At 25.6% G+C, this 15,228-nt stretch overlaps 1 protein-coding gene across 1 annotated transcript; it reads right to left on the bottom strand.

The window, feature by feature from the left end:
• Window positions 1-3,575: 3,575 nt before the first annotated feature.
• Window positions 3,576-10,317, bottom strand: LOC111634689. Its single transcript, XM_023379521.1, has 2 exons — window positions 9,664-10,317; window positions 3,576-5,228 (listed from the first exon to the last, which is right to left on the bottom strand). The coding sequence occupies exons 1-2, from the start codon at window positions 10,127-10,129 to the stop codon at window positions 5,122-5,124; spliced, it is 573 nt and encodes a 190-aa protein (XP_023235289.1). The 5' UTR covers window positions 10,130-10,317; the 3' UTR covers window positions 3,576-5,121.
• Between the last annotated feature and the right edge of the window lie 4,911 nt (window positions 10,318-15,228).

Below are 15,228 nucleotides of genomic sequence, written 5' to 3'. Positions count from 1 at the left end.
AGCTTAGAAATAAATGTAATGAATTCTGATTAGATATCAAAACATTGCAGATCTGTGCCTTTTTGCATGATGAGAATTAGTAGAAAATATTCTTATTCTGACTGATGCAAATGTACTTTCAGATTATCTATGGCCCAAGAATATTTCAACAAAACTATAAATTTTAAAATGCGAGCATTCAACTCACTCGGCCTGTTAGCATAAGATTCTTTACTCTTGCATATTAAGAATTCTTATAATATATATATATATACATACATGTAAAGTGATTTTTCTTAAATTTTATTGTAATTATTAGATGCAGTATTTTACTAACTGCTGTACTTGATTGTAACTTTTATCTGAACACTTTCACTACTGCAATCAGGACAAAAGATGTCTAATCCAGTTTTCAATTGAAAATATTTCAGTCAGTTTACTGATAAAGAAAAATATGTTTGCAATTTTTACAGTTGAAAATAAAGTAGCAAAAGTTTTGCTTTGGAAATATTTTTATATTGAATTGATATGATGAATTCATAAATAATAGCATCAATCTATTTATATAACTAAAAAATTTCAAAATAATTCATTGCTGTTATTTATGAATAACTAATAATTATTGGATGTAGAATTCTCATATAAACACTACACTAAATATGTATTATGTTTGAACCTAAAACTGTTGTGATTAACAACTGAAAAATATATTATTTAAGTAATAATATGTTAACTATTTGAAAGTGGAATGACATCTAATGTTTTGTAAACTGAAAACTTTTATAAAATCTAAATATTAATTCTGATCTGTTATTTAGTTGTAAAGATTTTTATACTTACAACTGCATTATGCATGAGGGTGAATCAGAAATAAAATGTTTTCTTCAATAAATAGGACAGATGTTCTAAATATAAATAAAAGTATTTTATATCCTTAATAAATTTTAATTCTTTAACAAAATTTGTCAAATGTTACTATATAACTATATTATAATGTTGTTATAATGTAATCACAATACTAATGGCATAATGGTTTGATCCTGTTATTTTATTAAGTTATTTAGTGTTATAATAAATAACATTATAGCAATAATATTTCATATAATGAACTTTTAAGATTAGACTTTTACTGGTACTTAAAATTTATAAAACTGAAAATTACTTGAGTTGGTTTAATTATGCAAATAAAAGTAGTAATAAATGTAAGCTATAATTATTAACTTAACCATAAATCTATGCAGCAATCAGAAATAATAATAATAATTAATAAAATTTGAAACTTTGTCTTTAAAAATAATTATATATTTTGTAAATAAATATTTTTATCAGTAATGTATTAAATTTGTTAGTAAGTGTATAGAACAAAATCAATGCAAAAATAACTGTAAATTACATTTGAATCTGATATACTGTTGAAAAATGTTTAGCAGAAGTCCAACTTGAAAAATTTGTTTATCAAATTGCAATAGTCTGTGCAAGAACAAATATGTAAGAAACAAATTTAAAAAGTTTATTAATATTCTTAAACTAAATTTTCATTTGTGTTGACAGCAGTACCTTCCATTACAAATAACAGACTGTCCATTATGTGTACAGTTTTTGAGCCATTTTTTTTTATTCCATTCTCCCTGTAAGTTTTGCAAGTATTTTCTGATAGTTTATTTACATGGCAAGTAAGTAGACTTGTTATAAAAATTTGAATTCCCCTAATACCACTAAAAATAGTCCATGTAGATAGTGTCTGGATACCTTCCCTTCCGATTGTGTACAATGATGTGTTTCATGACTTCCTTAAACTGTACACATAATGGATGATCCCTAAATATCTGAAACTAAGGTCAAACATTATCAGAAATGACTTTAAGACATTAAATAATATATTTTAATGATTCTACCAAAAATTAAAGTATTTGCTGAAGATCTACTGTATACAATTACATTAATTTTCAGAATTATCCAGAATGTTAATTATTTTCAATCATTTCATTCTTTTAAATGATTGTAAATTTAACAATGTATAAGCAAAGAGATAATTTAATTTCTACAGTTACAAATAAAAAATATTACTTATATCTTTATTCCTGAAATACTGCAGATACATAGATAAATGCTTCTACTTAGAAATTATTTTAATGAATGTAATTTTAAACTATCAAAAATAAGTGATCTGTTAATTTTAGAGTTATTAAAATATTTTTGCCCAAACTATGATTGAATGAAAATTATAAGAAATTGGAAAAATATTCATCGAATAGAGGAATAAACTGTTTGATTTTATTTCTCTCTTTCATGGCTTAGAGATTCAAATTTTGTTTAAAAATTTCTTAGTTTATAGAATGGCCCAAAAGTCAGTCAATTATATTTTTGTTTTCTATGTTGCAGGTATACTTGTGAACCTAAAACATTATAATTTGTGTATTGAACAATTTTTGTAGATAATAAAATATTTGAATAAGATAGCAATTTAGTCTTTACAATGGTTGACTTTGGGTCAATCTATATTTGTCAATTATGAAATTTTAACCCAAGACAATGTTAAAGGTAAATATTGCTAGGTTTTTGATTAGAAAGCAGCTTTCAGGAGAATGGAGTACTTTCATACTATACTATTTTTCTGATTGATCCTCATGATTATTGTGATTTTGATATAATTAAATTATGTAAATTGTAGTCTAATTGAGCAATAGATGAAAGAAATTTTCATATCATTTGTTAGTAGAGTCAAACAGTGAATGTTTGAAACTGGAAAATCTATAATTTATTTATAGCACTTCCATGTAGTGCCTTGAATTTATTGATATAAATTATATAACAATTGTTTTCTCATCAGCACAAATATAATTAAAATAGGTGAAAATTAGAGATAATATTACTTGATAAAACTTTTCATGTCAAAAATTTAAACAATTGTTGTCATATTTTGTTAAAATAATAAAATGTTTGAAACTTAGCAATGAAATTAATATCAGATTTTAAAAATTGAACTACAAGCTAAAAACTACAAAGATGATACATTGATCTGGATAGAACTATTATTTGATTTCCATAAAATTGAAACTTATGTTGTTATTTAAAATCACTTAAAAATACAGTCAGTAAAAACATTTGATTAATAAAATTGTATTTAGTTTCTTAATAATTTACTTATAATTATTTTTTTATTATAAGAAGTTGTATATTTTTTCATTTCAAACCACAATAGTAATAATATAAGCTTATATGAATTTGTAAAATATTCTGCATTATCTGAGGAAAATTTAATTTTAAGACCTGTTTAATGCCTTTATAGCAGCTTAAATATTAAAGTTGTTAGATTAATACGGCTAATAATTTAATTTTTTATTCTATGAGATTCTTTATAATGTTAATTTAAAGAATACTTTTGCTTAGAAAATTTTTAAGTTCTATAATCAGAATTATAAAGATATGATAAAATTATTGATTAAATATTTGATTTTGTGAATTAGATATTGTCATCAAATCATAAATAATGCTTGTAACTATAAAAGATTTTCATTTCATTCTGAAAAATTAAACTCAAGACAAGACAAAACAAAATTATTTGAATTATTATATTATTTGAATTATAGTTGAGAATTATTGCATCTGAAATCATTTCATTGCTATGTTTTTATTATAATTTTTATTCAAGCAAGTTGTCCTGTTTGTTGAATGTAAATTGATAATGTAAGAGCTTTTGAAATAAAAGTTCTTTCTAGAGCATAAGTTTTTATGCCATTACATACTATAATTAGATAAACTGTCAATAGGTTGCAAAATTTATAAGAATTTTAAATCCTAAAGAAATTATTGTGAGAATTCTATATTAAATTGAAATCTGAAGACTATAAAGTATATGTACAGCTCTACAAATTCTTTACATTTAGAATTTACAAAGTTTTCTTAATTTGGAACTGACTTTTCAGCTTTAGAGCTAAAAAATTTAAGCCAATTTCAGATCATGATTAATTTCATTTAAAAACTAGAACAAACTCATTACATACAGTATGTCTCAAAAAACATATACACATATAATTCTATATACTGTATATATGTATATACACACACACCTATATCCACAATTCTATAGCAATTTGGTCTAAAATATGCATCTTATTTTGACTTGATACAATCAATGTGTTCCATAAATATTGCAGGCATTTCCAATAATACACAATAAAAAATTTAAAAGTAAATACAAAAGTGTTTTAGTGTATTTGTTTGAATGTTGCATTGTCAGTTTTACAGAACATTTTTACATCATTGATTTGGTTTTCAGCAAGATTTAAAGATTATAGTTTAATTGTTCAAATATAAATTGTGCATTTAAAATTGTCTTCAAATACTTTGATGACAGAGTACTGGGTCAATGTATATTTTCCTGTGGCAATTCTGTCACACCCAATCAACATGCAGCATCCATAATATCATAATTCTACTCATCAATTCATAGCACTACATACAACATGGTATGGAAATTGCAAAAAATAGCAAATATTAGATTAAAAACATTAAATTGAAAAATATAAAACTTTCAATTTAAAATAAAGTTTCGCCAACATTTAAAAAAAATTTCCATAAATCGTTACAAATTGCCTTTGATTTCACATGAAGTGTGTAGGCACATAGGCAGCAATGCATTATTCTATGAATCATCAGGTGACAGTGATGTGATCATGCAAAGTGGATAGACAGAATCACAGTATATAAATTGAGAATATTTCTCAATGTGCTATTCTAATTCTAGAGAAAATTCCCAAACATCAGAATTAAGTAAATATATATATTTTTTAATTTTTCGATATGTAAAATATATAACAATTCATTGTATAGAATACAGATTCTCAAAGATCATCTATTTGTAAATCATTTCAAATTAAAATTTTATCAGCACTTTAGAAGTACATCATTTTTTAAAGTTTAAATATCAGTTTTAAATGCTTAAAATATTTTGTTTTCTGTAAAGTCAAAAATGGAATGTCTTAGTATGTCATTTTGATTTTAGGTAAAAATTATAGTCAATTGAATTTTGTTTTCCAGCTACATTTTGAGAATTCCTGCTCTATAGAATGATATTTTTAAGTACTATTAACAACTTTTAAAAGTTATAAAGAATAAAACTAAATTAAAAAGATTTAGAGACTACAACTTAGTTTCTTCAATGATTGGAAACTCTTCAATTACATCTTCAACTTGATTCAATGCATTAATTAATTTCTTCCTAAAATTAGAAGTGGTATCACCTGACCCTGAAAAAAATTAAAAAAACAAAATTATACTTTTCTCATTTATTTAAATCTATAATAATTTATAATTTTAGAGAACAGAATCTAATAAAAACAATTTTATTAATGTGATATTGATGTGCCAAATACAGTATTTTAATGTTATTTCATAGAATAATAGTTGCCTGAATGAGAAATGTTACATTTTATCACTGGACTCTTTAAAGATTTACTGATAAACTTGAAAAATATCTGATAAAAATATCTTATATTGTTATTAGATATCCAATTATCACTTCAAAACTGATCATGTTTACCAACAGTTTAGAAATTAAATACACCTTAAATTGTTTCTTTGCAGACACACTAAGGCAGTGTTCCGCAACCTTTTTCTACTTGCGGCACACCCATGACTCACCCACGGCACACCAAAATGTTATTCCCCTCAAAAACGTATATTCTACTATTAATAGAATTACGTAATGCCACTAACCTATTATTATTGTTATTAAACAGACATCAACACCTACCTGTGAGCAACTTAATTTTACATATAATTTCTTAGAATGCATAAAAATGCGTGGCTTGTAAAAATAAACAAACATCATCTTATTTCATCAGTGCTGCAGCAGAAAATGAAATACAAGCATAAGAAACACAACAACTGTGATAAAAATATATAAATAAAACTTGAAATTAACAGAATATGTAAAAGTTCACGTCACACCTTTCACCATGTGACGGCACACCGGTTGCGGAACACTGCACTAAGGTGACATATATCAACACTTGGCAAATTATTGACTATTTATTCAGTTGGATCAATAATTTGCCAAGTGTCGATATATGTCACCTTAGTGTGTCTGCAAAGAAACAACTTAATAACAACAACACAGTTTCATCAGAATCAAAAAAAAAAAAAATACACCTTAAATGTTTATATTAATCCAAATGATCTTAAAGAATAAAGTAGTGTATATATTTTGAATAAATTGTTAAAAATAACTCCAGTAATAACAAATACTACAGTTAAAGTAAATAGAAAAATATTTCATATAAAGTAGTAACTTAAAAATATAAAACAAAATTCTTGATGTTCTAGTATATATGAATATAAACTATTAGTAATCCAGAATATAGTTCTGTTAGTGTAGTAACTGATAAATCTATAGTTACTATAGAAATAAAGGATACAAATACAAAAAACAGAGCAGATATCTCTGCAACAGTTATATCATTTTTACATTAGAAATATGAACAAATTAAAATTTTTTTTAAAGATTTAACAAAGTACCAATGTTTGCTTCCTGAAACAAGTACAGTAGTGATTTCTTTATTTACAAAGATGGTGCTAAGCTTAGTAACTTTTTAAAATATAGGTATTGCAGAAAGACAAAATATTATAAGTAACTACATACAGGGTGTCTCAGTTAAACATTTCAGAACTTCTAAGGGAGGTAGGGTGCATTCCGACGACTCGGAATCATATAGCAATGCAGGGTTGGAAATGTTTTCCTGAAGTGGTAGATGGCGTTGCACGAAAGTTCTGAGCGTTCTTGCAGGAAATCGTCATTTCGCACAAGGATGCAGAGTTAGCCAATATGCATTTGGTGTACGGGACTGGAGATTGTAGTGAACCAGCTGCACAGCACTTGTACGCGGAACGATATCCAATGAGGCATATTCCCAGTCATAATTTCTTTGCAAGCCTGCACCAGAGGTTAGCTGTTTCTGTGTACATCACCGTTTCAGGAAAGCATTTCTGGCCCTGCATTGCTATATGATTCCAAGTTGTCGGGATGCACCCTACCCCTCTTAGAAGTTCTTTCTAGTACAATCTTATTATAGACATATGTTTTATAGAGAACATTGTTCTGTTGAACTAAATGCTTTGGAAAAAGGCACATTAAGGGACTATTAGGATTAGAGAAGTGTTAGAAAACTTGAACTAGAAAATAACTTGTAATCAACTAAAATATTTTCATTGTAAAGAAAAATTCTAAAAATCTAGGACGTAATATATTTATAAAAAGTATAAAAGAAAGGTCGACTCCACCATGTGGATTATGTTCCTGTAATGTTGAAAGAGGACAACAGAGAAGACAAGAATAATGTATTTGTATTGTCTTTAATGCTTTATATTTTTTACAATGTATTTTGATATAAAGATTTTCATTTTCAAATGAATCTTGGAGGCATAAGTTGTTCTAATTTATAATTAATACTGTACACTATATTTAAACATAATACAATAGATTTGGTGGATTTACAATATAATAGTTGAGTTTAGTGGACACTCTTGAGATTAGAGATTCTTAGGTTAGGTGTCCATTAAAATTTTTGTGTATTTTGCAATATTCAGTAGTTTTTTAAATAAATGATGCATGTTTTATTTTATTAGCTAATGTGTATTAAAATGAAAATTTGCCAGTTTAAAAAGTTTTGTTCTTGTTTTGTAAAAAACGTGATAAGAACAGAATTCAAAAATAGCTAAAGAATTTTCAAATTATAGTGATAATTTGGTAAATAATAGATGTTAATCATCAATCATCACATAGTGATGATTAACATAATTGCTCTAAACCACAATTACTGCAAGCTAAGCAGGTAGGATTATCAACCATGCTATCAAAATACCCAAGCAAAACACAAGGAAATTCTTTGAAACTGAAGATAAACATAATATTTTTTAAATAGTGTTTGTGAGAAACACAATTCATTATACTATCTGCCTACCAGAGGTTTTATAATAAGAATGGTAAGAAATTTTTATCTGTTATGAGTATCTGCTTAATGAAGGTGAATAAAATACATTAATTATATCTATTACTATGCTGGGAATGGATGTTTTGTCTGCTAAATCCAGATTTCATCATATATGTTTTTTAGTTATATTTATTTATTTAATTACACTGATCCCATTTTTCATGAATAATTGGGATTGAGTAATCCTTCATGAATGTCAAACTCTGAGTTCCATTTTCAATGCTAAATTTGTAACCCATTCCAAGACTAAGTATTACTGCTGTTTTAAAAAATTTTCAGAATAATGAATAGTTTTATTAAATTAACATAGTGTGCAATGGTTTATAGTGTTGCAAAAGTCATTTTATTTAAACCAAAAGAAAAAAATAAACAAAACAGTAACATAACTTATGACAGATACCACACGAATGAATGAGTGAAATTTCTCCATCCCCAATTTCTATTTCTCTATGTTTTTGCAAATTTGTGGATTTAATGTTTCTTGTAGAGCAGAATAATTTCAGTAATTTTATATGAAAATCTTATAATCATTATGTAAATTATATTTCAAAACAGAAGGATTATAGTACTAATAAAAATTTAAATATGATAAAAGATTATTTATGGTTAAATAAAGTTATTAGAATTGACTAGCATTCTAATTCAGGCCAAGGGTGCAAACACATCTCTTGGCCTGAACTCCAGAGCAATATCAATACTGGAATAAAGGTAATCTTTATTTCGCAACATCTCAAAGTTCTAGATTGATCACAATTGCCGTGTTTTTTCACTGGACTTGATCAATTCTAAAGAGCTACATTTGTTTGAGAAGATATTTACTACTTTTTTGAAAACAACAATAGGCTACTATTTGAAAAATAATACTGATACAGCACTCATCATTTATTTGCTCTAGTTGGCTGATTCATTTTTAACATTTCTTAGTTGAAGTATCATGAAGCATATCAACAAAAAGAAACAAAGATATTGGTAATAAAATGAGGTTATCATTTACAACATAACACTGATATCATACTTAGGTTATTTGTTCTCATTGCTGATTTAAATGCCCAAATAAAAATAAAAGCGGGGATTTTTCATTCCCAATATATCAGAAATTCAGCTCAAAGTCAAATCTGAAATTCTCTGTAATTATTATTTCACTAACTTGACCTATAAATGAAATTTCAGTATTTTTTAAATGAATGTTTCTTATTAATATGATTAAAGTGTTTTATATTATTCAATTTAATATTTTATTTCTATGAAATATTAAATAATTTTAATACTTAACAATATGCTGTAATTAACATTAGCATTAAAAGTTGATTGTTGAAAAACTATCAATTTATTTTTCAATATTTCTTTTAATAAGAGTGTGGGCTACTTGCAATAAGAAGGTGTTTAAATATATAAATTAAATTTATTTTTCTTTGTAATGACAAAATTTTAGATACAAGTTTAAAACAAATGTTTATCTTTAATCTACTTTTGTATCAATAACATAAAAATGATTGTAAGAGTTGAATTTACAAAATACTTACACATAGTAAAGAAATAAAATTGCTGAGTATTTTTAACACTGATATATTTTAGTATAACAGTTTTAAACAGCTAAAAATCTATATTCAAATTATTATGGAAAAAATCAATAACAAGTTTCTTGAGTTACTCTGTACTATAAAAGCAAATAATTAGATTTTATTTTACTTACATAAGGCAGAACTGTAGTTAAGAATGTTTTCTAATTGTTGAATGATCTTTTGAAATTCCACTTCAATACTCTGATCAAATTTGACAGAGCCATCCACACACAAAGATGGAGACTGAGAAGGTAATGTTTGGATTATTGTTAAATTCTTAAACGTATATTCATCATTGGCATCTTTGAATGATGAAATTTCTTTGGGATTTGTTATTGAATTTGATTCTTTGGAAGAAGAATAACTGTTAAGATCAATAGAAGGTTTTTTAATTTGCAAATTTTTTAAATCAGGAATAGTTTTGACACTTTCTTCCATTTCCTCAGTAACACTTTCCAGTTTTTTTAATTCGTTATGAAATCTTATAAAAGTACTTAAATTATTTGAGCAAATCATTTTTCCATTGGAAATTGGAGTACTTTCTAAATTTGTAACATTATTTCTCATAGGTGTCTCACAAATATGTTTATTTTCCATGTTTTTTCCCTCTTCACAGATATTCTGAAAAAAATTAATTAATTCAAAATATAAATTCTGTTTAAAAATTAAAATGAAATCTTATATTTAGAAAATGTAAAAAAATATTAACAACTTACTGACAGTATCCATTATCTGACTTTATAGTAATGGAATTAGTTTGTAATAAATTGAGTTATACAATGCATAAATAGTATAACTTGTGTTTATTTTTTAAAAATATGCAAATTAATTATAAAACACCAAAAGAAATTACTATTAATTGAAAGCAAAAGATTAAAAAAATTTATAATTTACAGATGAAATTAAATTTAATGCTTTCATTCCCACCCATTATATGACAAAATTGCACTGAATATGTCAATTTGTTTTTCGTAACATATGTCACTGTTTTACAGAGATTAAGAAGAATAAAACTTTTTCATTAATGTCCTTGGTAGGTGCCAATAACTCAATTTTGCATCATTACACAGAATTCAAATTCTATGAAGATACTTGAAATGAAAAACTACTGTATAGTTTTATTAAATATTTTCTGGAAAACAAAGAAACCAAGAATAAAGTATAATCTTGAAAATATTTTTGCTGTTTCTAAAAACTAAATAGTTGGATGATGAAGTTTTGTAAACAATTTTCTCACAAATGTCATTCAAGTAAATAAACATATATACAAATGTTTTCCTTTTCATAATTTTTTTTGCTACATCAAAAACTTATTTATATATATGTAAATTTTAATCTGGTAAGTCAATGTTGTTGAATTTGACAGATTTATTTGGCTGCAATTTTGAAAAAATTGTAGACCTATAAATTTCCACTGCGACCATCTGTCCTTCCTTAACCTCAAGAACAGAGTTAAATAGATGAAAGCATGTACGTAAAGCTTGGGGGCAGGAGGCCCTGATTAATTATATACGAACTTCTGGTTCAAACTGGAAGTCACATTATTTCAATTCAAACATTTTCCCCTGAAAACAGATAGATGACTGGCATGACTTTATTGCTAACAGGAAAAGTGTGATGTACAGGAGCAAGACACTACTAATTTAAGGTGGAGAGCATATATTTTAAATTAAAAATTGCAGCCCAGCTTTATGATAAAGTTACAACAAATAATTGCTTGTTTAGCATTATGAATGTTATTCTTGTTCAAACTTTCATATTTTAATCCATAATCAATATTACTTTTCATCACATGTGATAATCATAATTTTAATTAATGTCTGTGAGTAATTTAAAATATTTTTATCTCCTTAAATACCAATTTAGACATGGAAGTTTAAAATTTTAATAGAAGATTATTGAAAGACAGCACACTTTAACCATTATTGTAATGACATTAGTTCATGGTCTTTTATTTAACTTCTAAATTTGGATTTTTTAAAATAAATGCTAAAATTTATAAAAATAGTTTTCATATATTCTCCTGTCTGCAGATGACAAACAGGTTACATAACTAATTTAGTTGAGATCAACATAAAATTCCCAAAATGTTTTCATAGACTGGAAACATTCAAAAGATTCTAATATCACTTCACAAACACAATAAGCAGACAAATATTTTTTGATTATTGATGCTTAAAATGATTTTTTTCATTGATCTAGATCCAGCAGTCAGCAACCTTTCTCACCTCAAGGACCTCTAAAGTCACAATTTTGAATCCTGCAAACCAATATCATGAATTTTTTTAAACAATACAAAATCTGTAGAATAATAATCATAAAAGTTCAATTTTACTATATTAATATGAAACTAACATGTTTAGGCTTGCATTAATTTGTTATAATTAAAGTTCATTGCTGCTTGTTTGAAACAAGTTTATGGATTCTTCGTGCCTTTCCACGAAGGACGACAATCACACAATATTGTTTATTGTTCATTATTTATTGATAACAGTCACTTTGTTTTTGGTTTTAGATTCGAATAAAAAACCCCAATGAGTGAAAAAAGCAACTAAGCATTTTGCATTTCTTTCATAATACTTCGCGTAACCTTCAGTTGATCAATGTTCAAATTTCTCTAAGGACCACCCAAATTTTCTCACGGACCACTGGTTGCCGACCGTTGATCTAGACATCTTTAGGAACACAGGTGTGAATAAAATAACTTTTACCAGTAATAAAATAAAATGCACAAACTTATGCTATAGGGGTCAGATATAAATTGTTGATACACATTTTAATCTTTCTTTCTTCTTCAGATCATTGTTTTCTAATTAGAACATTGAAAAGAACTATGAAAATTTACACTGAAGTGCATTCTACTGCTTTAAACTGTTATGTCACATTTTCTGTAACTAGGGTGATTAGATAAACTCTTTTAGGAATCCATAAACTGTATACTCTTTTTTTTTCCTCACCAAAATCTCAAATTATACACTTTTCATTTAAAAATTATTAGTACTTGACTGCTTGCTGTTCTTTCAATTAGTTGTATATCCTTCAAAGCATAGCATGAAGTTGCTATTGAGAACAAATCATACAGCAACACTCCTTTTGATGGAAAAATTAGATTTATTTTCTATCAGACAGTTTTATGCAATTTTAAACCTAGGCCTAGAAGTTGAAGAAGAAAGAATACATACCTCTAGGCAACAAAATGCAGATTTTGTATGAGTATTAGTCTCAATTTTTTCTTTGTGTTACACAAATTTGCATTATATGGCAGTTCCCTGTATTTATCTACTTTAAAGGCTTCCAGGGTAACAGTTATCAAGATTTCCTACTACAATTTTAATGTTGTGGCAGTGCTATCAGATCATATAAGTCTACATTTCATAATTATTTTAAATCCCATATCCCTGGATCTAATGATCTTTTATTTCATTTTTTTAAAATAAAAAAAAAANTTTGAAAGTGGAATGACATCTAATGTTTTGTAAACTGAAAACTTTTATAAAATCTAAATATTAATTCTGATCTGTTATTTAGTTGTAAAGATTTTTATACTTACAACTGCATTATGCATGAGGGTGAATCAGAAATAAAATGTTTTCTTCAATAAATAGGACAGATGTTCTAAATATAAATAAAAGTATTTTATATCCTTAATAAATTTTAATTCTTTAACAAAATTTGTCAAATGTTACTATATAACTATATTATAATGTTGTTATAATGTAATCACAATACTAATGGCATAATGGTTTGATCCTGTTATTTTATTAAGTTATTTAGTGTTATAATAAATAACATTATAGCAATAATATTTCATATAATGAACTTTTAAGATTAGACTTTTACTGGTACTTAAAATTTATAAAACTGAAAATTACTTGAGTTGGTTTAATTATGCAAATAAAAGTAGTAATAAATGTAAGCTATAATTATTAACTTAACCATAAATCTATGCAGCAATCAGAAATAATAATAATAATTAATAAAATTTGAAACTTTGTCTTTAAAAATAATTATATATTTTGTAAATAAATATTTTTATCAGTAATGTATTAAATTTGTTAGTAAGTGTATAGAACAAAATCAATGCAAAAATAACTGTAAATTACATTTGAATCTGATATACTGTTGAAAAATGTTTAGCAGAAGTCCAACTTGAAAAATTTGTTTATCAAATTGCAATAGTCTGTGCAAGAACAAATATGTAAGAAACAAATTTAAAAAGTTTATTAATATTCTTAAACTAAATTTTCATTTGTGTTGACAGCAGTACCTTCCATTACAAATAACAGACTGTCCATTATGTGTACAGTTTTTGAGCCATTTTTTTTTATTCCATTCTCCCTGTAAGTTTTGCAAGTATTTTCTGATAGTTTATTTACATGGCAAGTAAGTAGACTTGTTATAAAAATTTGAATTCCCCTAATACCACTAAAAATAGTCCATGTAGATAGTGTCTGGATACCTTCCCTTCCGATTGTGTACAATGATGTGTTTCATGACTTCCTTAAACTGTACACATAATGGATGATCCCTAAATATCTGAAACTAAGGTCAAACATTATCAGAAATGACTTTAAGACATTAAATAATATATTTTAATGATTCTACCAAAAATTAAAGTATTTGCTGAAGATCTACTGTATACAATTACATTAATTTTCAGAATTATCCAGAATGTTAATTATTTTCAATCATTTCATTCTTTTAAATGATTGTAAATTTAACAATGTATAAGCAAAGAGATAATTTAATTTCTACAGTTACAAATAAAAAATATTACTTATATCTTTATTCCTGAAATACTGCAGATACATAGATAAATGCTTCTACTTAGAAATTATTTTAATGAATGTAATTTTAAACTATCAAAAATAAGTGATCTGTTAATTTTAGAGTTATTAAAATATTTTTGCCCAAACTATGATTGAATGAAAATTATAAGAAATTGGAAAAATATTCATCGAATAGAGGAATAAACTGTTTGATTTTATTTCTCTCTTTCATGGCTTAGAGATTCAAATTTTGTTTAAAAATTTCTTAGTTTATAGAATGGCCCAAAAGTCAGTCAATTATATTTTTGTTTTCTATGTTGCAGGTATACTTGTGAACCTAAAACATTATAATTTGTGTATTGAACAATTTTTGTAGATAATAAAATATTTGAATAAGATAGCAATTTAGTCTTTACAATGGTTGACTTTGGGTCAATCTATATTTGTCAATTATGAAATTTTAACCCAAGACAATGTTAAAGGTAAATATTGCTAGGTTTTTGATTAGAAAGCAGCTTTCAGGAGAATGGAGTACTTTCATACTATACTATTTTTCTGATTGATCCTCATGATTATTGTGATTTTGATATAATTAAATTATGTAAATTGTAGTCTAATTGAGCAATAGATGAAAGAAATTTTCATATCATTTGTTAGTAGAGTCAAACAGTGAATGTTTGAAACTGGAAAATCTATAATTTATTTATAGCACTTCCATGTAGTGCCTTGAATTTATTGATATAAATTATATAACAATTGTTTTCTCATCAGCACAAATATAATTAAAATAGGTGAAAATTAGAGATAATATTACTTGATAAAACTTTTCATGTCAAAAATTTAAACAATTGTTGTCATATTTTGTTAAAATAATAAAATGTTTGAAACTTAGCAATGAAATTAATATCAGATTTTAAAAATTGAACT

Source organism: Centruroides sculpturatus, unplaced genomic scaffold (assembly GCF_000671375.1).
Source record: "Centruroides sculpturatus isolate CEXI.00-Female unplaced genomic scaffold, Cexi_2.0 scaffold930, whole genome shotgun sequence".
Lineage (NCBI taxonomy): Eukaryota > Metazoa > Arthropoda > Arachnida > Scorpiones > Buthidae > Centruroides > Centruroides sculpturatus.
Note: the sequence above shows the minus strand (reverse complement) of the source record. Positions and strands in the feature narration are given on the sequence as shown.

What these genes read in the sequence shown, in the direction of transcription:
- LOC111634689 (XM_023379521.1), bottom strand. Translation starts at nt 10,129, where the DNA reads ATGGAAAATAAACATATTTGTGAGACACCTATGAGAAATAATGTTACA. An exon ending in TAACTACAGTTCTGCCTTAT is followed by an intron (nt 5,229 to 9,663) that starts GTAAGTAAAATA and finishes AATTTTTTTCAG; the next exon opens with GGTCAGGTGATACCACTTCT.